General features: G+C 40.8%; 1 protein-coding gene across 3 annotated transcripts in view; it reads left to right on the top strand.

Moving 5' to 3' along the window:
* SNTG1 (syntrophin gamma 1) overlaps positions 1–24,233 on the top strand; it is a 241,028-nt gene that overhangs the window by 149,097 nt on the left and 67,698 nt on the right. For all 3 annotated transcript variants that reach the window (XM_081014050.1, XM_081014051.1, XM_081014052.1), the window contains 4 exons: positions 9,116–9,218; positions 10,641–10,723; positions 12,748–12,878; positions 16,131–16,260. In XM_081014050.1, coding sequence (XP_080870176.1) covers positions 9,116–9,218; positions 10,641–10,723; positions 12,748–12,878; positions 16,131–16,260 — 447 coding nt within the window. The remainder of the gene's footprint in view (positions 1–9,115; positions 9,219–10,640; positions 10,724–12,747; positions 12,879–16,130; positions 16,261–24,233) is intronic.

Raw genomic sequence — 24,233 nt, 5'->3', positions numbered from 1 at the left:
ACTGGAGGGCTGCTTGGGTCAGAGCCTGTTGGATCAGACCAGTGGCCCATCTAGTCCAGCACCCTGTTCTCACAGTGGCCAACTAGATGCCTATGAGAAGCACAAAACTGGACCTGAGCAGAATAGCACTCTTACTGACTTGGGATTCCCAGCAATTGGTATTAAGAGGCATGAATTACCGTATTTTTAGCTCTATAAGATGCACAGGACGCACCTAGTTTTTGGAGGAGGAAAACAAGAAAAAAAATATTCTGAATCTCAGAAGCCAGAACAGCAAGAGGGATCGCTGCACAGTGAAAGCAGCGATCCCTCTTGCTGTTCTGGCTTCTGGGATAGCTGCACAGCCTGCATTAGCTCCATAAGACACACACACATTTTCCCCTTACTTTTTAGGAGGGGAAAAGTGAATCTTATAGAGCAAAAAAGACGGTATTTCATATTTCTGGAGCATGTGTCTCTTGTAAAGCTATAAGGCAGAGCCAGCCCAGAGAGAGGTGGGGAGAGAGAGAAGGTGAGAGGAATGGAGGGTACTACTGGTCCACTTTACTCTCAAACCAAAAGGATCACACATTTTCAAAGTTTCAGCTGCATCTCGGCAAGTCATGAACGAGCTGAATCACACACCCCTGATAAGTAATAAGTGAATATCTATGTTTGTACAAACACCATCTGCTGTGTGTGCCAGACTTAGATAACATATTGGAAATTTAACATATCCACACACTAACCGCCAGCATAGATAAATATATACATTTTATATTTGTATTATGTGGATAATGATAAAATCGCAGACCCTCTGATTGTCCCTATTTTCCGGGGATGTCCCTGATTAAGAGAAGCCATCTCAGTTTCTGATTTGATCCTGGAATGTCCCACTTTCCCTTCGAATGTCCCTATTTTCATTGGAGAAATGTTGGAGGGTATGGCGTTATCAGACTCCCGAGCCATCTGAAGGCAATCCTGTATATGGAAGGTTTTTTAAAAAATGTTTAATGCTTTATTATGTTTTTATATATGTTGGAATCTGCCCAGAGAGCTGGGGCAATTCACTCAGATGTGTGGGGTATAAATAGTAAAATTATCATTATGGAACGGGACGTCCCTATTTTCACTGAAAACTGAACTTCTCAATATTGTGTTTTTACCTGTCTGTACTTGTCATAACTGATTTGTAGCCAATACTGCTACTCAGAGTAGACCCATTGAAATTAATGAACACAGCTAACTTGGGTCTATTAATTTGCATAAGTCTACTTTAGTAAAACTTAGTTGGATGCAACCCATTGTGCTGCAGAACACTCTGGGATCAAAAAATGAATGAAGGGCAGACTAAAAATAGACATATTAAACAAACAATAATAAACAAACAATTAAGACTCACTGCTTAGCAGAGGTTGTTGATAGACTGCCAAGATGAAGGCTGAGCCAAATTATCACTAGCAAAAACTTTTGGGGCAAAATGCACTCCCCCTGCCCCAAGTCATGTCACCTTCTTTTATGACTATCATTTTCCTTATCCTCGGGCATCATGTTATCATCTCCCTTGCTGCCTGATCCTAACTAGCCAGTGATCATGTAGCCATGGAAGTATCATGCCACTCTGTGACCATGCAGTGAAGAGGGTGAATATTACCAAGATTTTCAGGCAACTAAGTGGAACACTTCTGTTCTGGCAATGTACTTTGTGGGTCGACAATAAAACTGTCACTGTTCAAGTGTGCTAAGAAAGGAAGTACACTCCTTAGCCAGAAGCACATTCTCCTTTGTCCTGTGCTGTAGAAGATTCATTGTCTGTCGTTACCTTTGAGCACTGGAAGAGAGAATGTGTTACCTAGACAACATAGGAATATGCTCCCTTCCACTTGTAGCTCTAGATTTTGGGCTGCCTCAGCAATTGCAAGGCCCGGTAAAGTCTTGTGAAGCCCCAGATCTTCCTGAATGTACTCTATGGGCTGTTGCACCCTGCAGACATTGCAGTGAGCAGCAGAAAGCTCCTGTTTTCAAATGTGCACTCAGTCTCCTTATTCAGCCTATCATTTTTTCACAGCCATAGGTGTGTTTGTCAACAGAGTGCCTAAGTCTGAGGTCAACTTCTGATTTCACCTTGAGCATAATTCCAAAAGTAGCGGGGGTAGGATATTATCTGAGCAAAGCTAATGCCAGTATTGTGTGATTGTTGCAAGATTGGTACTAACTGCAGTTTTCCACCCACTAATTCATGTCAATAAGCAAATTATAATTACCAGCAACTAAATGACCAAATTATGATTGACCTAGTGGTGTATTGTAAACAAGATGTACTTTAATAATGGTTTTTCTGAACTGTATTGCTAAGTACCTATTTCCTCAAAAGATTGGGGGGGGGGCTTTTGAAAGGAAGGGTCAAATTGTAATAGTGTGGAAGAGTGCAAATAGATACTTGGCAATTTTGTTTTATCACAGTTGTATCATTTTATGTCAACTATGATTGGAAAAATATTTGACCTGCTCTCTTCTGAGTCTAGCATGAAAAAGGAAAGCTATAATTATCAGGTGGTAGTTTTGCAAGGTAGGCAACAATCTGTTTTCCTTGTGACCCAGTTTCCACTGATGTTCAGTACCATCCTCTGTTATTCACCACTTCTCACCCTCAGAGGCTCCTAAGAGCACCAATGGTACCTTGGAAGCCAAATGCCTTACAACCTGAACGTTTTGGCTCCCAAACGACACAAACCCAGAATTGAGTGATTCAGTTTGCAAACGTTTATCGGGAGCTGAATGTCTGACACGTCTTCAGCTTCTGATTGAGTTCAGGAAGCTCCTGCAGCCAATTGGAAGCCGTGCCTTGCTTATTGAATGTTTTTGGAAGTTGAACGGATTTCCAGAATGGATTCCGTTCAACAAACAGGGTACGTCTGTATCCATTTTCTTCAGAGTACATTGGGTGGGACAATTGCTGCAAGAGCACAGACACCCTTCTCATCATTGGACTGCTTCTAGGGCCTTGTCCTTTATCCTATTCACTTTCCTTATGTTCCACTAATTTCCTGACTCCAAGGTTTCTCTCTCTCTCTCTATATATATACTCATTCTAAGCATGAGGGCTCCCCTCTCCAAATCTCTCTTTTTACATTTCTTTGGATGTTGCTTTAGAGAGTGTTCCCTCTTATCTCTGTTCCCGTAAGCTGCTCATTCTGCATAAACTTGTTTAGCAGCTTTTTAGTTTCATCTCTTAACAGCAAATAAAACAGATTCTGTTTTTCAATACTATTTAGTTATGGCCTGTTCAAAACAGAATTCCCACACAACTGTGATATTGTTTTTCACTTTGCTCTTCCAAACAAGTGTCTGGTGCTTCCAGAAGGAAGATTGGCAAGCCTGGGCTTGATCTTTAGCTCTTTCCAGGTTAACTTGAGCAGCAACAAAGACTTGTCGAATGGTTTACAGTTGGTGGTTTGCCCAGGAGAGCTAAATCATGGACCTGAGTTCTGAGGACATCCTAAAGCAAACTATGCTTAGATCAGTGCAGACTAGCAGCAGAACAACTGGGGAGGATCAAAGCAGCTGTGATCTCCTCTTCCAAAGGTCATACACTTGCTTGTTTGCCCTAAGCCATTGCTTGACATAGCTTGACTTGTGAACGAAGCCAGTGACACTTTAAATATCATGTTAGTGTTTCTTTTGTTGTTGATATTGCAGATTCGTGTCCAAGGGAGAAAGAGCCATTCAGATATTTCCATCTATAAAACCATGGCTAGAATAGAAGTTGTACTCTGAATGTCAATTAACCACTGGCAAGAATGGATTTCTCTGGGATTATTGCCTAATTAGGAATATGAAATGGAAATGAAGTAAAAGCTGCAATGGGACAAAATTAAAGATGAATTGTGATAAGCATTATTGTTTCCAATGCATTCAAGCCATCACTGTTACGCTCATCAGTGAACACCCTGAACAATTTAAGCTAGTTGCTTTCTTTTTTTTTCAGCACTGTGCTAGAATGCTGACCCAGCATTTTTTTCATTTTAGAGTTGTTTATCAACCTACAGATGTAAAATCATCTCACTTGCTCAAAGTATTTGGAGAAAATAGGGGAGCCCTTTGTTTTTAGAAAAATCTATGAAGCTCTCTGTGGTATGGGCTGTAGCTCAATAGCCTAGCACAACCTTTACAGGCAGAAGGTCCCATGTTCAATCTTTGGTATTTCCAAGGTGGGCCTGAAGAGGAAAACCCTACCTGGAACACCTGAGGACTCACTGCCAGTCAGAGCAGAAAATACTGATCTCGATAGACTAATGGGTTGTCTTGGTATAAGGCTGTTTCCTGTCATCCAAATATGAGAAAGAGCTCCCGAGGGCAAGTTCTTATTTTCAGTTCAGGTCTAGAGAATAAGATAGGGACACAAGAAGCTTCTGAGAAAGAACAGATTAGATGACAGAAGATTCAGTAGCTGCAGGTATCCTATAAACCAATTTTCGATACCCTGGAGCCCATGACCAAACCAGCTGGAGCTGATTAATGTTATAGTTGAAAAATAATCTGCAGGGCACCAGGTTGGGGAAGATGCAATTGAAACAATGGAGTGTGTAACCTGTGCCGGATACTAATCTTAAATCAGGCTTAACACCTGTTTTTTAAAAACATATTGTTGTGTATATGGTTTTTTTTAAGGTATGGAGAAGAAAAATTAAGGCCTGTAGGTTGTGTCTAGCCTGCCCATGGCTTAACTTCAGTTTGCACTGCCCATGAAAGATAATTTCAGGGGAAACGGGGAAGCTGAACTATTATATAGGACTTTATTTCATTGCCTATCTATTCCTCTTGTTGGGAGCTTAATATTTTAGTATAGGTTTCAGATTTTGCAAAATAGGAATGGGACAAAAATGTATTTATATGTTTCCCTGTATTGCTGAATCAGTGGCATGGATGATTGCAAAAAAAATGTGTATGGGAGAAAGCAAAAACTACTTTCAGAGGTTTTACAAGTTATGTCTCACAGATGCAGTGCAATTATTCATCTGTGTATGAAAGGCTATCATTATGTGGATGGGCTGAAGCAGGCAAGAAAGGAAGTTTTCACATGGTTTGCAGGTGACAAGACTAATTTTGTCATTTGCTGCAGTACAAAAATATCTTTCTCAACAGAGATTGGAGGCAGAGCAGCCTACGTACTAAGCTGAGAGAGCTGCAAGTATTGATCAAAAGCATTACTTCAAAAACAGATTTGTCAAAGGATTGCCGCTGTCAAGGTTCTGGAGAGCTCAGCTAGTAGGGGGGAAGCTTGCAAAAGTTCATTCGAGTTCTTTAAAAGATTTTCTTCTATCCATTTACTTACCTTTCTTTTGCTAATAATATTTTTAGTATGCAAAACTGAATTTAAAATTATTTTTCAAGGGTGATTTATAAATAAAGCTGGGTAATAGAAATAAATCTGTCTAACAAATCCTATATTAAAAAGAGTGTGCCCAGCATCAATGTGTGTTCAGTAACATGTACTGAGGCTCATTTTTCAAGTGTGATCACACGTAGGTCAGATACAAAGAACAAAGAAACCAATTTCCTTACTCCAAAGGGGTTTGCTAATCAACCATGCCAGCCCTGCCCATTCCATGAGGGGAGTTTGGGATAGAGAATGGAAGTCTGCTATTGAAAGAAATAAAAGAAAAACAGTTTGAGAGCTTAAGCCATTCTTTGGATCTCTCCTATAAAATCTGGAAGCAGTGGCCAAAATTACAACAGCACAAACCCTTTTCTGTTGGATACAGGAAGGAGGTGTGCTGAATAACAACTCCCATCATCACTGGCCATTGACCATGCTTTGGGGACAGATATGAGTTGTTGTTTAGCAACATCTGGAGAGCCAAAAGTTCCCCACATCTGGCATTGTGGACACAGATTAGTTGCTGACACAGAGTTGTTCAGTGTGGGACTGTGTTTGACATACCCATCTGAAAAATTTCTTCTCTCTAGATTAGCAATACATAATGAATCCAGCTTGCAGACACTTCCACTCTCCCTTGTTCCACATCTTAGTGACATTCTTACAAAGCCGGCTGTGTAGAGTAGGGCTGGTGACCCAAAATAGGTTCATGTTTCTGAGCAGGCAAAAGTAATTCATCTGGCTGAGAAATGGCTCAAGTGCAGCATTTGTGAATGCAATTCCAATTCCCCTTCCCCAAAAGAAATGCAGAGAGAAGTTGCATGTGACTGATTTGCTCAAAAGTGTTGTTGCCTTCATTCCTCCACTATATAAATCCCATCATTCGCTCTGATATGTATGAACTGGGCCACAACATTAGGACAAATTATGCCTCCCTTTTTATGTTACATTACAAAGCTCATGTGTCAGCCCTTTCTGTCAATTTTCAACCACCATGTTTTCGTGTTCACCCAAGCAGTTTCTGAATAACCATCCCCATCCTTTTTGCTGTTGGAGTTAGACAAAAGGCTGCTCAGCATAAATAAGATTACTGAGTTCTAAGGAGCTGAACCACAATGTATCTTGCACAACACATGTGAAATTAGACTACTGTATTCATAGTACTTTGTGTCTTCTGCCATGTCTGAAAATACTTTTAATAAACTATTATTGCAACTCCGAGGGATATGGAGGAATCTATATAGAGTGTTCAGCAATTCAGAGCTTTCAGTCATAGTGGATGACCTGAGAATACAAATACTGTAAAGTAAGATGCCCGATTAGAGTACTTCATCTCTGGCTGACATTTATTAATGATGTTGAGCATTATTTAGAAGAAATATTGAAAAAGCTATAGTAACATTTCTAGTCTTTTATTTATTAAGCTTTTATTCTTATTTTTGTGCGTTCTCTGAGGTCTCTCTAACCAAATTTCAATAACAAAAGCACCCCACATTTAAATCAGCTCATAAAGGTCTACTTTGATTGTGATTTAAAATTTAAATTTAAATTATTAAAAATATATGGAGCAGTTTTGAAGGGCATGGCATTTAGAATATTAAAGAGCTGCTTAAAATATGTGGCTCCAGTGTTTTAAGGTATTTGAGAAATCTCATGCCAGTTTGTATCTTAGTATCTTAACCACATGTAGCCAGAAGATAGAAATGAAGTCTGTTTCAAAAGGGAGAAGAGGGCATCATGGAGAGAATAAAGAGGAAGGGGAGTGGTCAGATCTTCTGCAGGGCCAAAGGGCACCTTTCTGTCAGTAGTATAGACCAAGACATTTACCCTAGATATTCCTGGGACCACCATAACTCCTTCCCATGGTGGGAGCTTAACGTGGATTAAAACTTGCATGCACCTTGATTTTTTTGGATGTTGTCTACATCACATTCTCCCCATCCCACTAGCAACCCATTGTTTTACAACAGTAAACTCTGATTTTTGCCAGTGACATTTTAGTCCCTGGTTTGGTGTTCTGGTCACTGCTAGACTCCGGGGTCATGATTCTTAGGAGTCTAAAAGGTTCCTGTGTTCTGAAACCCACTATTTAAACATAAAGTGGTATGCATTCCATCAACCAGGATTTTTCAGAAAACACCACCAATGTGCCTTTCTTCACCATATGCACCAACATGGTGAAGCAGTGTATTTTTAAGGTCTGTAGCAGCAAAAATAAAAATTACTGTGGTATACTTTTTAAAAAGACTATCCAGTTAGTGAGCAATGAGCTTTTGCTGGCAACTGTATGCTTTAGCAGATGTATGAAGTAGAATGTGAATGTATATATTCAGCATCAAAAGCGTTTAAAGTATTGGGTTAAAATAGGACAGTTTTAATATTGTAAACTGAAGGACTCGGTGATCATTTTCAATGGACCTGAGATAGCAAGATTATTAACAGTACAAATTGAAGTTCAGTTTTGTATACCTATTTTAACATTTCCTTACATCTTATATTTGTGAGATAGGTGTCTTCTCTTAAATTTCTGCATGTTGCTGGTGATACCTTTTTTCCTACCTTTTTCTTTCAGTTGTGCATTGCTTGCTACAACCTTCTAAGTAGCATCATCTTTGATATTTTCTGTGATCAAGTGTGTCCCACTTTCAGAAAGGGATGCTCAGCAAAGTTTACATGACTTCCACTGTGTCAAATTACTGTGAAACATTTGCTCATATCTGTGAGAGCAGCACAGGGACAGACAATTCAGTTCTTGATAGATGGTCTGGCTGTTACACTAGTGAGAACAGTTTTGATAATCTGGATGAAGTGACTCTGGGTAATTCATGTAACAGAAGAGAAGGGGAAGCACACATTTCTTTTAAATCACCAAGGAAAAATTCAGGGGTTTTTTTTTTAGTCCAAAGTGAGAGGCAAAACAGACAGATTCCACCAATATGCATTTATTTACTAGAGAATTTTATTTACTAGAGTTTTTTTCTGTGAGACTAGAAAGGTTTAGCTACCCATGCACAATATTTTTTACATGGGATGTCTTCATACTGAATTATCCCATGAGGCTGCCTTGTTCTAGGTAGAAAGGGAGAAGAAGACTGCTCATGGTGTGCAGATCAGAGGGGAAATGATATTATCCAAGCCCCTCTTGCACAATTTTAATGGAACGTCATTCCTTCCTCCTGGAAATAATCATGTTTTAGAATGCTAATCACAACTGTGCAAGGTTTAGCCTGACCAGGCAGGCACTTTTCACAACCTTGTGAGTCTACTGGTTGAAGGGTGATTGACTGTACAGCTGTGGGTTCATCCGTTTTGGTATCCACAGAATTCCCTCCTCTCGCTGGATTTTGCACCAAAGTCAACTTTCTCATAAGAGAGGCAGTTCTGCTCACAGGTGGGAGGCTTATGTGTTCTGCTTGGTGATAGTTCCAACATCTGGCCACCTGCAGGTTTCACAGTCCCTTGCAATATAAGGCTCAGCTTTTGCTAGATGTCTGATTCAGTCCCAACTTTTACCAAAATGCTTACCTCAGACCTCTGTGCACTGAAATCCTTTTGTAAAACAAGAGAAGGGATTGGAAAATCTGTGAAGAATTTTAAGGAAACCAGAATATAACCTTAAAGCTTAAAAATTCACGTTTGCCTTTATTGTTCATTTCTTTTTATGTTGTACAGTAAGCAACTGTGCAATTGTGTGTGAAGGGTAGAATGTAATTTTGGCTTGTATGTGTGTGTTACATCTACATCTTTAATCCTCAGGTCCAGGTTCTTCGGAATGCTGGAGAAGAGGTGACCCTAACTGTATCCTTTCTCAAAAGAGCACCTGCGTTTCTCAAACTGCCCCTCAACGAAGACTGTGCATGTAAGTATTAACTGTTTTTTTTATAAAAACAACAATAACAACAACCCAAAGAAACCTTGAATCTATCATAGGAGCCCCAGAGCCACTTCACATTACTACTTTTAAAGCCTGCTTCTGTGAATTGCCCTGCCTTTGTTAAGTTACAAATCATAGTTTGGTTTTTGTTTGCTTATTTTTGCTGAGAATTGTATGAGTTTCTCCCTAGAGCTGATTTTGAGTGTTCCATTTTAAACCTTTGCTTTAGTGATGATGTTATGCTCTCAACTGATTACAACTTGCTTTGAGTGCTATTAAAGTTCTTTGACTTAACGATAATTTGTCCAGAGTATTTGCATTTCATTTCTAGATTAATACATAATGGCAGAGATTTGGAGAAGGGTTGGCATTTCCCCCCGAACTTGGCAATTGAGAGTGAATATATCTGTCTTGAGGACTTTTCATTTTAAATTGCAGTCATGGGCTTGAACAGATTGCTCTGCTTAAGTGAAGATTAATGGAGTCCATAGTGATCAGTATTTTGTTTTTGTTCAACCATTTAAACTGATTAGTCTTATTGGGAAATAGCAGAAATGGAGAGACAGCTGTCTTCCTTCTATAATTTTAATAAATTGTAGGGACTAGTGCATAGTCTGAGATGGCTCTGTCTGTGTTCTATAGTTGCCCTGTGAAGATTATTACCAGGGTTTCCCTCAGCCTTTTAATTAAGAAAAGGAAAATATTGTTTTAAAAAAACTTCTGAAATGAATTCAAATAGCCTCCTACCCATTAAATAATTCCCATTGCATTATATTCATTTATTTTCAAATGTTGATTAACTTGTTGAAAGTGTTCTCATTTCTATCATTATACCAGTTTCTCCTTTATTCATACTAATGAAGATATTTTATATTCTACACAGTAGAATTCGCACACCTACTTTATTTTTTACAGGCAGAAGACTATTTGGGGGTGGTGAAGTAATGTAGGATCACCACAGTTATTTGCTTCAGAATTTATAAATCGCTCTACTTTCATAGAATACCTGGGTGGTGTATCGAAATAGAATGTAAAAGATAATGCAGATCATAAAACAGTGTTGACATTTATAAATCTGTACCCTGATGGCAATGCAGATTTTTTTTTCAAATAGGGAAAACATCTGGTTATCACAAGTCTGTAAGATTACTTTGCATGGCAAAGAACTCCCCATCCCTTCAGTCATCTTTGATGATCTTCATATGCATGGTGGTTTTTGAGAGCTGATGCATTTAGTATCCCTGTAATACACATTAAAACACCCTCTGTAGCAGAGGCAACAGCTGTGCCCTATGTGTGGCTGAATTGTAACTACTGTATGACAAAACCAATGTCAGTTTTGATTATGAAGTGTGCGTAGTTCAGTAAGCTGTGATACACTTTTGTATGTATTTATGTTTTTATTAGGCATTCCTAGTGATCAAAGCAGTGGTACTTCATCGCCTCTGTGTGATAGTGGTTTACATCTTAACTACCATCCCAATAATACGGTAAGAATTTTTTTTTTTTTACCTTGCTGCCAAAAATATGAAAATTTACCACACATGACTGTTAACTGAGAAGTTTACACCATCTATGAGCATGCTGGGAATATGCCAGTTTCAATGTTAGGTAGACTCCATAGAAGCAAAGTGTACTGTAAAAACCCTTTTCTCATTATGCAGCTATAGGTGGGGGAACTTTATGCTAACTCCTGGTTTAGTAATGGAATGAAATCAGACAAAGACCACAACTGACAAGTGGATTTAGATACTCCATTATTTTTGCTTCCTTTAAGTCTTATTAAAATGGAATAAAAATTCTATAAAGAACCTATGGATCCCAGTATGATTTTGTCATAAATTACCTGGAAACCTAGAGAGCTTGGAACCTGCCACAAACCTCTTGGCATTAAGTACGTTTTCCCCAGTGTCCATGTTCCCTCAGTGGTGGTGAGTTCAGTAAGGACTGACCACATCGCTGAGCAGTGCTTCTGAAGCATCTGAACTTCTAGGGAACTATAACTGGCATCGCTACCTACCTGTGCCCCATCACAACCTGGATAGGATGCTGAGTACAGTCACTTTCTTAAAGAAAGCAACGCAGAGTGAAATGATGGTGGGGGTCCCATCCAGTGTGTTCTCTGTTATGTCACTAGGAGAATGCCAGGACCTAATAATTTATTTTGGACATACAGCATTTATTTGGCTTTCTTTTCCCCCTCAGAATTAATTCTAAATTGGATGTGGGTTGGAGGAGTGTTCGCTCATCGCTATTTTGGCTTGCAATTCAAATTATCTTAGTGAACCCACACTAAATTTTAATTATGTTTTCCCCTGGACAATTCAATTTTACTACTACATCCAAACCGGAACAAGGTCTGATTTCAAAAAACTGCCAAACAAATTGGAAACAAAGGTAAGTTTGTGTGTTGTAAAAAAAGCTATCAGCACCAACTCTCATGGAAGAAGCTTTTTTGTTCTTTGTTTGAACATCACTTAGCAATACATCATAGGTGCTGACAGACCCAGAGGCTCAAATAAACACCTGAAATGTTGCAGCATTATTCTGTAGTCTCCTGTCTCTGGAACCAGCTAGAAAGATTCCATCAAGAACGTTTTGACACTTCTTGCTTCTGCGGAGGCTACAAATACTTCACTATTAGTGTTTCTTACAACCCTTGTAATATTTTCCCCCTTTCATGTCTGCATGACCTCAAAATGTTTGAAAGAAAATGTTGTTTTAAATGTCAGCATATCCTGTTGGGGTGCTTGTTTTTCTTACCACAAGTTTGCCTCTTTTGCCACTATAATATCCATAGAAATGAACACATGAAGAAAGGTAAAAGCGCCTTCTGGATAGAGGGGCATGAGAGTTATTCCCTTTATCGGTGATGTGAGCCAGAGCTCTGTTGCATGAATGGTTTGTTTTTGTTTACTTCCATTGGCAATAACAATGGTGAAGGCTTCTTCTATTCATTGCAGATTCTAGGATAGGTCTATCCTCAACAACTGAAGTCCTTAGGAAGGATATAGATATAATGCTCATTACACTGGTGTCTCTAGAAACACCCCTTCACTTTCTCCTTTTTGAGTATATGGTGCCCATTGAATAAAACCAGCCCTCTCTTCCTTATATTTGATGGCTTCACTTACGAGCATCCTGCAGGATGTGGTATACTATATAGTTCTCTCTTTGTATAGAAGGTAGAGATTAATGTTACCCTTCCCAGAGAACCTTACAAAATAAAACCTTTCCTGCTATACATATCCCACTTGTTGTAGTGATGAGCATTTTGCAACTAGCCAGTTCAGAAGATTTTCACTGAGTGATCTTGGACCAACCACAGACTCTCAGCCTATCTCACAGGGTTGTTTTCACGATAAAATGGGGAGAAAGAGGACTATGAAACCACCTCAAGCTCTGTGGTGGAAAGATGGCAGAGAAATGTAATGTAATATATAAATGAGGTACTGTTTATTGTAGCTGCTGATGGTAACACCAAAACATCAAAGGTGTTTGAAATATTTTTCAGGACACACTTTCATGTTCTTCATGGCCTACTTCTCCAGGGCTTAGGTGGGAGAAGAGGTGGTGTGATCTCCGATTAATCCCGCTGCTTCACTCCCGGTTTTCCCAGTATCTCCCAGGGTCAGATATGTGCAGGTAAGTAGATAAAGGAAATATTTTCTCCATATACTGGAGAATGCTAGTTGTAATTTTTGAAGTGAAGGGTCTGAGAAGGAGAGGTGCCCTCAAACTACTAGATCATTTTTTTACCATCATTAGAGAAAGAAAGGCATTTTTTTACTAATAAGGAAAAATAGATGTTATGTTAGCTGAGGCTGTAAAACACAGTTAGTGCTAGAAACTAATATGATTAATACTCTAAGGTACAACTTTTCCCGAAGTTCTAGCTATCACAGAATGAGAGAGAGTCATACTATTTACAAAAGGAAAAATAAAAAAACCCCTCAGCAATATTAAGTAGAATGGGATTTTTTTCCTAAGTCATAGAGTAGAGCTATTGAGTATGACTTAGTTGGTTAAAATCCAATTTTAGCTAAGTAAATTAAAACCTGTTGGTACTCAGGCGGAGCATGTTGATTACTTCTAGCTGGAAATGTAGCTCTTTCTCAAGTTGTGCATAAGGCAAAGAATATAACTAAGAGACTTTTTGCATGACTACAAAACCCTTATAAGGCATGTAGAGGCACTGATTGCTTGAAGGAATTTCACATCCAAATCTCCATGCCTAGAGAAGCTAACAATCAGTTAAAATGCCTAGTATCAGTCAGCCATGATCTTTTCCTCAAAAGCTAGACTCGACACTAGGACTAGAGTCTCCATGACAAACTATTCAGTGTTTTCCTGTGCTCTAACCCAGGAATACTTTATTAGGAGTAGTGGCACTGTGTACCTAGCTTCCTGGAGGTGGTATCTCTGCCACTTAATGAGACAGGGAAGGGCAAGGCTGTGTGGAGGTTGACGTGATAAAGGCACCCCTATGTATCCAAACCTGTGGTCCCAGCAGGGCACCTGCACAGCACCAATCCTCCTGCCAGGTGTGTGACACTGCCCTTCCTGCTTTGTTCTATGTCGCTAGGCTGGAAAATATTTTTAGTTGACTCTGGTTAGACAAAGGAAGGTAGGGTGGGATGGGCCAAATTCATATTGGTAAAGGTATGTGTTTATTTGCAGGCTTCTAATGGACAAGGAAATCAGAAATCAATATGCTGATCTCTTTTTCTCAACCTGCAAATCCCTATGAAAAAATCTGTGTGGTCCACCCTCTACCCCACAGTGTTAAAGTGGAAGGATTGTTACAGCTAATGCAAAATGCACTGGACCAACCTGAACCAGAGAATAATATTCCCTGTGCTGAAATTTTTCTTTTAAAAAAATAAATCAGATCAACCTTCTATCAAAATTTTTCTGTCTTTAAGTGACCCAGATGTAATGGATAGAAGATTGATTTCGAACGAACTGCAGCTACAATTCCCACATTTCTCATGTCTAATCTCAGTCATATATTCATCATGAATAAATAGACCTGTTGTACAATTTCTAGTCCACACTCAGGAGATGGTTTTAGGGCATGAAATATCATCGTGCTCCCGTGTTTCTTAAGCCACTCAGACCCATGTACTTTCTGGAGGAAATTGGGCCCTTACTGCTTCAGCATTTCAAAGGTTTTTATGGGCTTGATAATTATCTGTCATTTGGATGCAGTAAATCAGTCCACAGAGCATTACGGCAGATAAGTCAGCTGTGCAGAATAGCAGACACAGAATGCTTGGATGCCCTCCCCTCATATTGATAAATACATTGCACACATTCATTGTGTTTAGGTTATGTCCAAATGTTGGGAAAGTGCAATGTGAAAATCATTAAAGTTATGTGGATCAATTCTGAGTTCTCAACCCTTCACCTAATTAGTTTTTGAAGCAGATCATATTTGAATTTTCATTAAAAATCTATAATTTAGTGGAGCATGCCAATATAGAATATTCTGCTTTAGTGCTTTTATAGAATATGAGGAGGGGGGACTCTTAAGAAAGTTATGATAGATTTTATTACAAAGTCTTGTTCTTTATTTTATTATTTTAAAAGTTCCAAAATATCTTTTTAGTCTTCTCATTGAAAGTATTTTCCCTTTTATTTATTCTAGCTCTGAAAATTTAGTGTTGATGTAGCTTCTGTAGTTATAAACCTGGGTTACTAGTGATCTATTCCACAATTAGGGAGGATGTATATGCTGCGTCCAGATCTGTAGAACCTTTCTTTGTTTTTTTGCACAGATTCCTTCCAATAAGTCACCCATTGCTTTTGGAATTGCAGATGTGAAGCCACTGTTGTCTTCTTCCACAATAATTGTCCTTTATAATGCACTTAGGCTGCCGTTCTATTCACACATACCTGGGGCGTAAATCTATTTGAACTCAATGGGGTTTGCATTTGAGTAGATGCTTAGGAATGCTTTGTGGCACCAATGGTGTGAATTTGCCAGTGCCTCCATTCTTTTAGTGCATTAAATCAGGGAAGGAGAACCTATGGCACTCCAAATGTTGTTGAAGTCCAAAACCCATCAGCCTCAAATAGCATGGGATGATGGAAGCTGTAGTTCAACAATACTGGGAGGGACGCAGGTTCCTCAATGTATAATGCAGGTTCCCCATTAAGAATAATGTTTACATTTATTTAATCAGTCAGTCAATCAATCAATAAATCAATCAGTCAATCAATCACCCTTCAATTATGTTCCTAGGGCAGTTTATATAAAAATACAATTAAAAATGTAGCAAGATACGGATAAGCTCCTTACCAACTATATATCATTCTTGTCTAATGAGCAATTCCATATGGTGGGAGGTTGCCAAAATGAATTCTTTGCTTCTGAAAACACACCAATTATTATCCTAGCTCCTGTAGAAGCTAAATGACGCATCTGTTCTTGTTTTTGGGGATATAGTGGATGCCATATTGAAATAATGAAATTTTCCAAGGTGGAGATGAATGACTTCGATCCAGAATCAGCATGGTCAAAATATGTGGGGGGTAAAGCTGAAGAGCTATGTGCCACAAATTGCAAATTGCAGCTTGTGCAATCTGCCAGGCTACTACCTTTTCAAGCTTTGCGCCCTGAGCAGATAGCCCAGTGTGAGCAATCTGTATTCAGTTGTTCTGTGGGTTTTGCCAAGATTTATCTGGAGATGTGCCATATACAAAAGCTAAATATAGAAGAGAATGACTCATAAAATAGGGAAATCAGTAGCAGTTCAATGGCTGACTTTTATTGTGGGGCAAGGGTAGGTAGAGGGGAGTGATTTCGAAGCCTTTTGACAAGTATTATTAAGTTGGTAATGTCGGAGTAGGTGCACTTGTCTCCTGACCTAATCTATTACGATGTGTCCATAGGCAAAATGCATTTCAAGTAATCGCTGTGGATGGCATTTGTAGTGGAATAATTCAGTGTCTCTCAGCTGAAGACTGCATTGACTGGCTACAAGCAATAGCAACGAATATTTCCAACCTCACAAAGCACAATGTAAGTATGCCTCTAAGTTAGTTCATCAGATTTCCCAGTTACATTTGATCCTGACTGTCATAAAGGCCTCTTGGGTTTACGCACAGAATTATCTGTGCATAAACTCTGCTTGAAGCTTCCCCAGAGAAGTGAACTCAAGTCTGTCATCAGCTCAGAATTTTGAAAGCTTCTTGAAAGGGGAATTATTTTTTCCTTGTGGCTACATAGTCCACTTCATGGCTATCAGTATTATTTCCTTTTTTTCCTGATATCCACCGACAGAACTAGAAAGAAAAGTAGAGAAGGTATAGTGCTTCCAAGATATGCAGGCTTTCAGCATTCCTATTCTGATACCCAAGATCATGGAAAAGCTCTGTGTTGCCCCACTCCCAACCGCCTACCCCATGCACATAGTAACACAGTTAGATATCAGGTTCAAATCCCATCTTCTCCAGAGAGCTCACATGGTCACCTTAAGCCAGGGGTCAGCAAACTTTTTCAGGAGGGGCTGGTCCACTGTCCCTCAGACCTTGTGGGGGGCTGGACCCACTGCCTCCCGAAAGACACCCCCCCGCCTATGCCAATTACACTGCAGCCACCGACACAGCCTTATCTTCGGCAGTGTCAGCGTCCTCTGTCTTGGCGGGGCACAGAGCCCAAACCGCTGGCCTGGGCAGCGGAGGCAGCCTCCACGCTGCTGCCACTTCCTTCCCGCTCGGCTGCTTCCTCCTGCTCGGCTGCCTCAGCAGTAAGGAAGGGCAGCACCCAGATGCCTCTGGCCTAGGCAGCCTCCGTGCCACTGCTACTTCCTCCGCCACTTCCTCCTGCTCGGCTGCCTCAGCAGGAATGAACGGGTGGTGCCCAGAGGCGTCTGTGGCTTCTGATTGGCTGCAGGAGCTTCTGTCGCGGAAGTAAGTCTGTATGCAGTGAGGTCTTTGCACAACGTCTGTTTAGCATGGGGACTGACCGAGTGGGCAGCAGGGTCCGCAAGGTTCGCGGGCCAGATTAACGTGTCCAGTGGGCCGTAGTTTGACGACCTCTGCCTTAAGCCAATTACAGTCTCTCAGCCTTATCTGCCTACCTTCCTCACAGGCTTGTTGTGAGGGGGAAAATATGCAGGAGAAGGGATCATGTAAACACTTTTATCTTCAACCGATAAATGACCCTTTAAATTGTGTTGTAAATACAAACCCTGCCAGGGTTAGTTTCATTTGAGAGCAGCTGATGCTTGCTGCAAGTGGGGCTTGCTTTCAGCACTGAATGTCAGCCCAGCTTTTGGGGGGGAAAGTTGCATCAGATTCTTCTTTTGCAGCCATGGTTTGAAAGGATCAGAGCTACAGTTAAGTGCTCTCCTAATGCTTCCTGTGGAATGTGATCATGTGGCATCTGGTGACGTGACAGCATGCTCACCTATTAAAAATGGCCCGTGGAAAGTTGGCCAGTTCTGAATCTAGAAGATGTTCAAAATAAAAAAGCATTTCGCAGAATGTTCATTCATGCTCTAATGGCTACAATTCATCCTCCTACTTCCAACCTCACTGCAATATCTGGGGTCTTCCTTCTCCCAAACTGCCTTCTGTGTTTTGCCTTCTGCCCCAGTTGGACTTGTCCCAGATTTAAAAAGCTGAATCTTAGAGACCGAACAACTTGTGTGAAGTATTTATATGCTGCAGTTCCTTCTGAGTATATAATCTCAGTGGCGATGTGATGATGATTTTAGGCAACCTTGCATATCATTCTATAATATTCCTAGCTGGAATTCCTGACTGATATTATTCTGTGCCTGTTCCCACCAGCACCAATTACTCTCTCTCCTCCCCTCCCTCTCAACTTTTAAATATTGCCCTACTTTAGTTTAGTTTTGGTATCATATTGAGTTCTCTGAATCTTGCAATATCCTCCACAGGCTTCTAAAATTAATTTTGTTTCTAATGCCGGGAACATACTGAAGAATTTTGTATCTTGTGGAGATTTATATCCAGCTACAGAACCATTCCAGCTGGTGGCAATACTGAATTGGTATTGCAGACTTGAATCTGTCTGCCATCTGTAATGTTCTGTGCCGCACTCGCCAATTCCCTCGCTATTTATTCATCTTGATAGTGCTGTCACTGCGTATGGCTGTCAGTCTCATGACAACCTTGACAAATGGGACTATTGCTAACCTTTGTGCTTACTCTATAACTATTTTCTATTACTAATTTTAGCTTGTGCTTGGGAATATTTTTGGTATTTCAAGGAGCAATGTTCTTACAGTTGCAGCAAACATTTTAAAGCCAAATTTCAATTGCCTCTGATTAATTGCTTCTGATTAGCACTGTAATTATTGCCACAGAAATAATGATGTTTTAACACATTGCTATTACGTGGCATGTTTTTACAAGATTGTAATGTATACAGCAAATTCACAGGCAGTTAAAGTTCCCCATAGTCCAGGAGGGGAGAGGAGTTTAATCTGGTAATGTATGGCTTGGCTTAAGCTTCAGCAATCCATGGAATGATTTGAAGTATGGAGTAAGTTCCTGTGTTCTGCACTTCTGTGATGTGTGCTGAATGTCTCAATCCCTCTGCAATGGACCATGTTGGCTCTTGTATGGCACACAATGCAATGGTCCATAAGCAAGTGTAAAGAGATGCACAATGGGGCAAGAACTCCCAACTTCACATAAACACTGATGGTGTCTGAACTGGTATTGACTGACCAGGAAAGGGAACCTGAGTTTGTGTAGCTCAATGAAAGCTGCTGCAAATTCCATGTCAGAAATTGTTAGAAGAGGAGTAGTAAATAAAACTGTCATATAATGATATCATTTTTAAAAATCTATGACAGTTCTGGTCACTGCATCTCAAAAAGGATATTGTAGATCTGGAAAAGGTACAGAAAACAACAATAAAATGCATCTCTCCATCATGAAAGGTTATAATATTTGTAGCTTTTTAGGGTAAGAATATGAAAATGTAAAAATAGCCTCATGGGTCAAGCCAATGGCCTATCTAGTCCAGCATCCTGTTCTCGCAGTAGCCAATCAGAATCCCATAAGCAGGATTCAAGCAGAAGAGCCCTCTCCTCTCCTTTGGTTTCTCGCAACTGGTAGAAGAAGAAAAAGCAATTATGGGAAGAAGGATATGATGAAGGCTTATAAAATATAGATGATGTAGAGAAAGTGGATGGGTGAAAAGGTGTTCTTCCTCCTGATGCTAGAACCTGAGGCCATCCAATGAAGTTGAACAGTAGGAGATTCAGAAGAGACACTTGATTACCAGTTGCTGGGGAGAAGCAGCGGGAGAGCACAGTTGTGCTCATGTCCCGCTTGTGAGCTTTCCATAGGCATTTTTTTGGATACTATGGGAACAGAAGTCTGGGCTAGGTGGGATCCATCATGGCTCTTCTTATGTTATTATGACTCTACTCCTTGTTTCCAATAAGACTGTAATACTGTATGCATTACAGAGCCAAAATTAGACTCCGAAGCCAGGGCTCGGTTGTTGTCCTAGCACTAGGGAATTGCTTTATTCCCTCCCCGCCCCCGATGAAGGGTTGGGACTCTTGTGCACCTCTGCTAGTGCAGCATCTCATACAACTCAGTGATAAGAAAGGAGTATCAAGTAGTTCTTATATGGCCAATTATTGCGAAATGTCATAAAGCTAAATGCTCATAGTTAATGTCTTGCCAGAATGAAATTACCCCTTCTTTTCTGCGACTGAGTCCCCTAGCTCCCTTAATGTATTTTTTGTCTGATGGGGAATTGATCTGTAATCTAATCATAATGTTCTTTTAAATGTTAGTCGACAGGAAGAATTGAATATTTGACAGCATAAGCAGGAATTGAGCGTTCCGCTATACAGGGACATTTGAGGACGAAGAAAAGGACATTTAGCCACAGAGTCACAAGAAAATATAATGTTTATCAACAAAAGAATGCTGCTGGAAATGTCTGTGATTCAACTAACTGAAACAAGACGGCTTCTGGCATACATTAAACTGAGGTTAACAATTTTTGTGCCACCTCAGTGCAGTGTATAATTTTGCTTGGGTTGCCAATGATTGCAGTGTCACTTGACAAGCTGTGTCAGAATGGCAAAACAGTTATTGAGGATATCTGCAAACATTTAAACAAGCTGAAGTACAGCATATTTTCTGATCTGTATTTGAAATGCGTTCTTATTTGCTCTTGGCAAGCGTGTCAAGATATCTGTCTCTCAGAAAGTAAGTATAAGCTCACTGAGATGCAAAAATGGACTCGCCATGCCTTTGTGGAGCACAGAGAAAACAAATCAAGATAAAGCGGGATAAGAAGAGCCTCAGCTGGTGTGAAAAGTATTACTTGAAAGCCTTATGGGCCAGCTAATCCAAGGTTAAGCTCTGTAAATCACAGTTTAGTTTGTGTCAGAGAATACTTGTAGCTTGCTGCACAGTCATATCAAGAGATTCTGGCACCAGTTAATGTTGCTCTAAGGTGGTAGCTCTTTGATCCTTGCAGCACAAAGATTGCCAGAAAACAACACAAGGAGCCAGGTGGAATTTTCCTTCCCCTTTCTACACTTTGCAGCTGATTGGCTTCCGAAGATCCTGTTGAGTTTCTGAGAGGTTAACCCTGGAGATGCCTGTCGCTGTGCTTTATATAGCCTGAAAAACTGAAGCCCTGTGCAAGTTGGCAAGAGGATGGGTGACTTGAAACAGCTGCTTTCGGATATGGAGAAGAGGCTGTAAAGAGGGCAGTGGGATGGCAGTAACCACAGAAAACGTAAGAGGGTGGGCAAAAAGAAGAGGTACTTGCTCTTTGTATTGGAGGGATACTGCTCTGGTCTAAAGTTCTGCTTTTACATAGCATTTCATGATCACAGCCATTTAAAGGGCATCTTAGGGCCCCGTTGCCAGTGGGAGCACCCACAGTGGGTCTTTTCATCAATGTTTGGACCCCAGTGTAGGCACCATAATGATCACAGAAGATGTCATGAGTGTGCCTCTCTTAGTGACTTCTCATTGTTCCACATGGAAGACCATTGGATGATTTGGTGGTGACTCAGTTCTTCCAGATTTCCTTGCATGGGATTCTGTTTACTGTTTTGGCTTACAGTAACTCTGGGGTGAAACAACATTTGCAGCATTGTTTCCCAGTAGGAACTGCGAAACTTTCAGCACACCTTGTGATCCCCAGTGAGAAAAATATGCTGCCTTTGTGTCACTTCTCTTAAGCAGAGGAGGCCTCATCTCTCTTTTCAGAGTTGCACTTTCTCCCACCATCTGTTGAGATATTGGGACAGAATAGCCATGACAGAAGCCTGGCCCTTCCTCAGTTTATTTTGAACACTGAAAAGCCCCACACATTGCAGGTCATTCAAAATGAAAGATTGGCTAGATTTTTTTTTTTAAAAAAAACACAATTGTTATTAAAGATTTCTTAGTTTACAAAAATACGTGCATAGTCTCTTTTTTCAAGTTGCGTTTTCTACAGATCATTTTCATTTGTTGTGAGACATTACTGTTGCATACAGTGTTAGGTTAGGAAGAAGAGAGGGGGAAAGTGTTGGGAAAAAGCACCAAGGCAAAAGCCAGCTCCAGATGGCTGGAATGCAAAACAGGATGTTATGTTTTGCAGATGTACTGTTGGAGAAAAGGTGGAGCCTATTCTCTGTACTGAGCACCGGATGTTAGCTCAGTGTGTCATCTGACCTGTACTGGAAGTACAGGGGAGGAGTTGAGACTCTTCTGATGGAGACTGAAGGGTGCAGTCACATTTCTATGTACTGTTGAGTGACAGGAATAAAACATGTAGAAAGGACTCCTGTCTGTCTCATTTCTCCTCCCTGGGAGAATGCAGGGAGGGAGAGAGAAGCAGAGAAGCAGAGGGTGTGTTCTATCTCACGACTAATGAGAAGAATCGCCGGGTTTGTTTACCTAGCCTGCCGGAGGTCGCAGACGGACGGTAAACACAGTATCTCGCTCAATTGCCTCGGGGGAGGCCAGGTACCTCTGACTGTGAGCCGAAGATACTAACATATGGCAGCCTTCAGATGGTTGCGATTCATCGGACATCTGCATGAGAGGCTGGTGGATTGTCCTCCTCTGCTCCAAGGGAGAAGGCAAGCGTCTGAAAGAAGTCAGAGGCTCAACAGACACCTGGTGGAAAGAAGAGGTGTTTTCCAGAGCAACAAAGTTCAAGGTATGCTGCATTTCGGGCTAAAAGTGTGAACGCAGTTTGATTAATTCACTGGTTCACGGAGCTGCGTTTCAACGGAAACAAAAGCTCCGGGAGGAAGAGGCCTGCAGCTTAAAGGCTGAAGCCTGCATTCCACAAATTCTTGTGGTTGATAAACTGTCCTATTGGAATGCATTGTTGCTAAGTAACGGAAAGTTGGAAAGTTACTGGCAAAGGGGCTGGACTGTGAGTGTGAGCCTGGGAAAGCGAAACAAAACCAGAGAGTGTTTTGGCTACAAGTTTACGTGCCCTTGGAAGGGACTTTCCATAGCAGCCAGAGTTTAGCTGCCAGGTGCAAAAGAGCGTAAACAACTTGCAGTTTGCCTGCGTGAGAATGAAAAAAACAACTGTTGGATTTTACAGTTTGTTTGAGAGTGTGGGCTGGAAAGCTGAAGAGGCTTGGCTTCAAGATGGATGCCAAGAAAGGAGCTTTGCCTTACCCACCTCCCTTAACCAGAGACAGTTATTCATCATGGTCTGGATGGATAACTACCCCAGAAGGGCTGAGCCAAGATGATGCTGGCCAAGTTCCTAAGAGCTCATCGAAAGCTGAGGAGAGCTTTGACCCCAGAGGGGAGAGTGCAGGAACTGTGGTTGTTGGAACTGTTGGTGTTCCTGAACAAGGTGCAATGGGTGTTGCTGACAGGGGGAGGGAGGAACGGAGTTCAAATCTCCCCACTGATGAATCTACTGGAGAGCATGGAGTAGCATTGAGTGCTGTCCGATGCTACAATTGTGGACAGACTGGGCATCTACAGCGAAACTGTAAGAAGCCGCGCCAGTCAAGAGGAGCAAAGAGCAGCTCTATGAAGCCTGAGGCGTCAGGCAAAAGCCGTACCAAGTGCCAGGTGAAACCTGCAAAGGCTATGATGGCGAAAGGAACCACGCCAGATGTTGGGAACTCGTTCATAATTGACACGGGCGCGACGGTTCATATGTGCCCACACAGACAACTGTTTTCGACGTTGAAGAAGCAAAGCTTCGCTGTGAAACAGGCCAACAGTCAAGAGTTGGAAGCAACAGGAATTGGGACTGTGTATCTTGAGAGTCTGAACTTGACTATAAGTGATGTTTACCTGGTTCCAGAACTGAAATTTAATCTGCTGAGTTTGTCGCAGATTGCAAAGAAAGGACTGAAACTGACCTATGATGCTAAAAGCTGCAAGATCTACAAAGATGGAGAACTGTTTCTTACTGCCAAAGAGAAAGATGGACTGTATTTGTTGACTTTTGATCAAAGTGATTACATGAAATGTAATTCTTCTGATTCTAACGAAATCTCTCTTGCAGGTGTGACCAGTGTGAGCACCAGGAAGGTGACCAAGAAGGTCGACAGAGCATTTCAGCGGGTGTATGCTGATGTGATTGGTCCTCTAGAACCATCTAGAGGCAGTGCAAAATATTACCTTTTGTGTGTGGATTGTTTCACTAATTATTCTTGGGTTTATATGATGGAGAAACCGCAAGAAACTTTAGAAAAGTTTCAGGAGTTTTGTGACAAGGTTAAAAATATGCATGATGCTAACATTGATTGTCTTTTCACAGATGAGAAGCAAATTTTTCTGTTACAGAAGTTTCAGAAGTTCCTGGATGGAGAAGGGATAGACCACAAAGTTGCTGTTTCGACCGAAGCGTGGAACAGGGGGGTCTGTGTTAGAGTGAACAAAGAATTGCAAAAGGGGATGAATGCGCAATTGCTGAGTTCACATTTGCCACATGAATATTGGGCCGAATCGCTAGCGTCCTATCTTCATGTGTGGTTGAGAAAGGTCTCAACAGAGTTGGGATGTTCT

The sequence above is a fragment of the Podarcis pityusensis genome (assembly GCF_964106645.2).
Source record: "Podarcis pityusensis genome assembly, chromosome: 7".
NCBI classification, from domain to species: domain Eukaryota; kingdom Metazoa; phylum Chordata; class Lepidosauria; order Squamata; family Lacertidae; genus Podarcis; species Podarcis pityusensis.
Note: the sequence above shows the minus strand (reverse complement) of the source record. Positions and strands in the feature narration are given on the sequence as shown.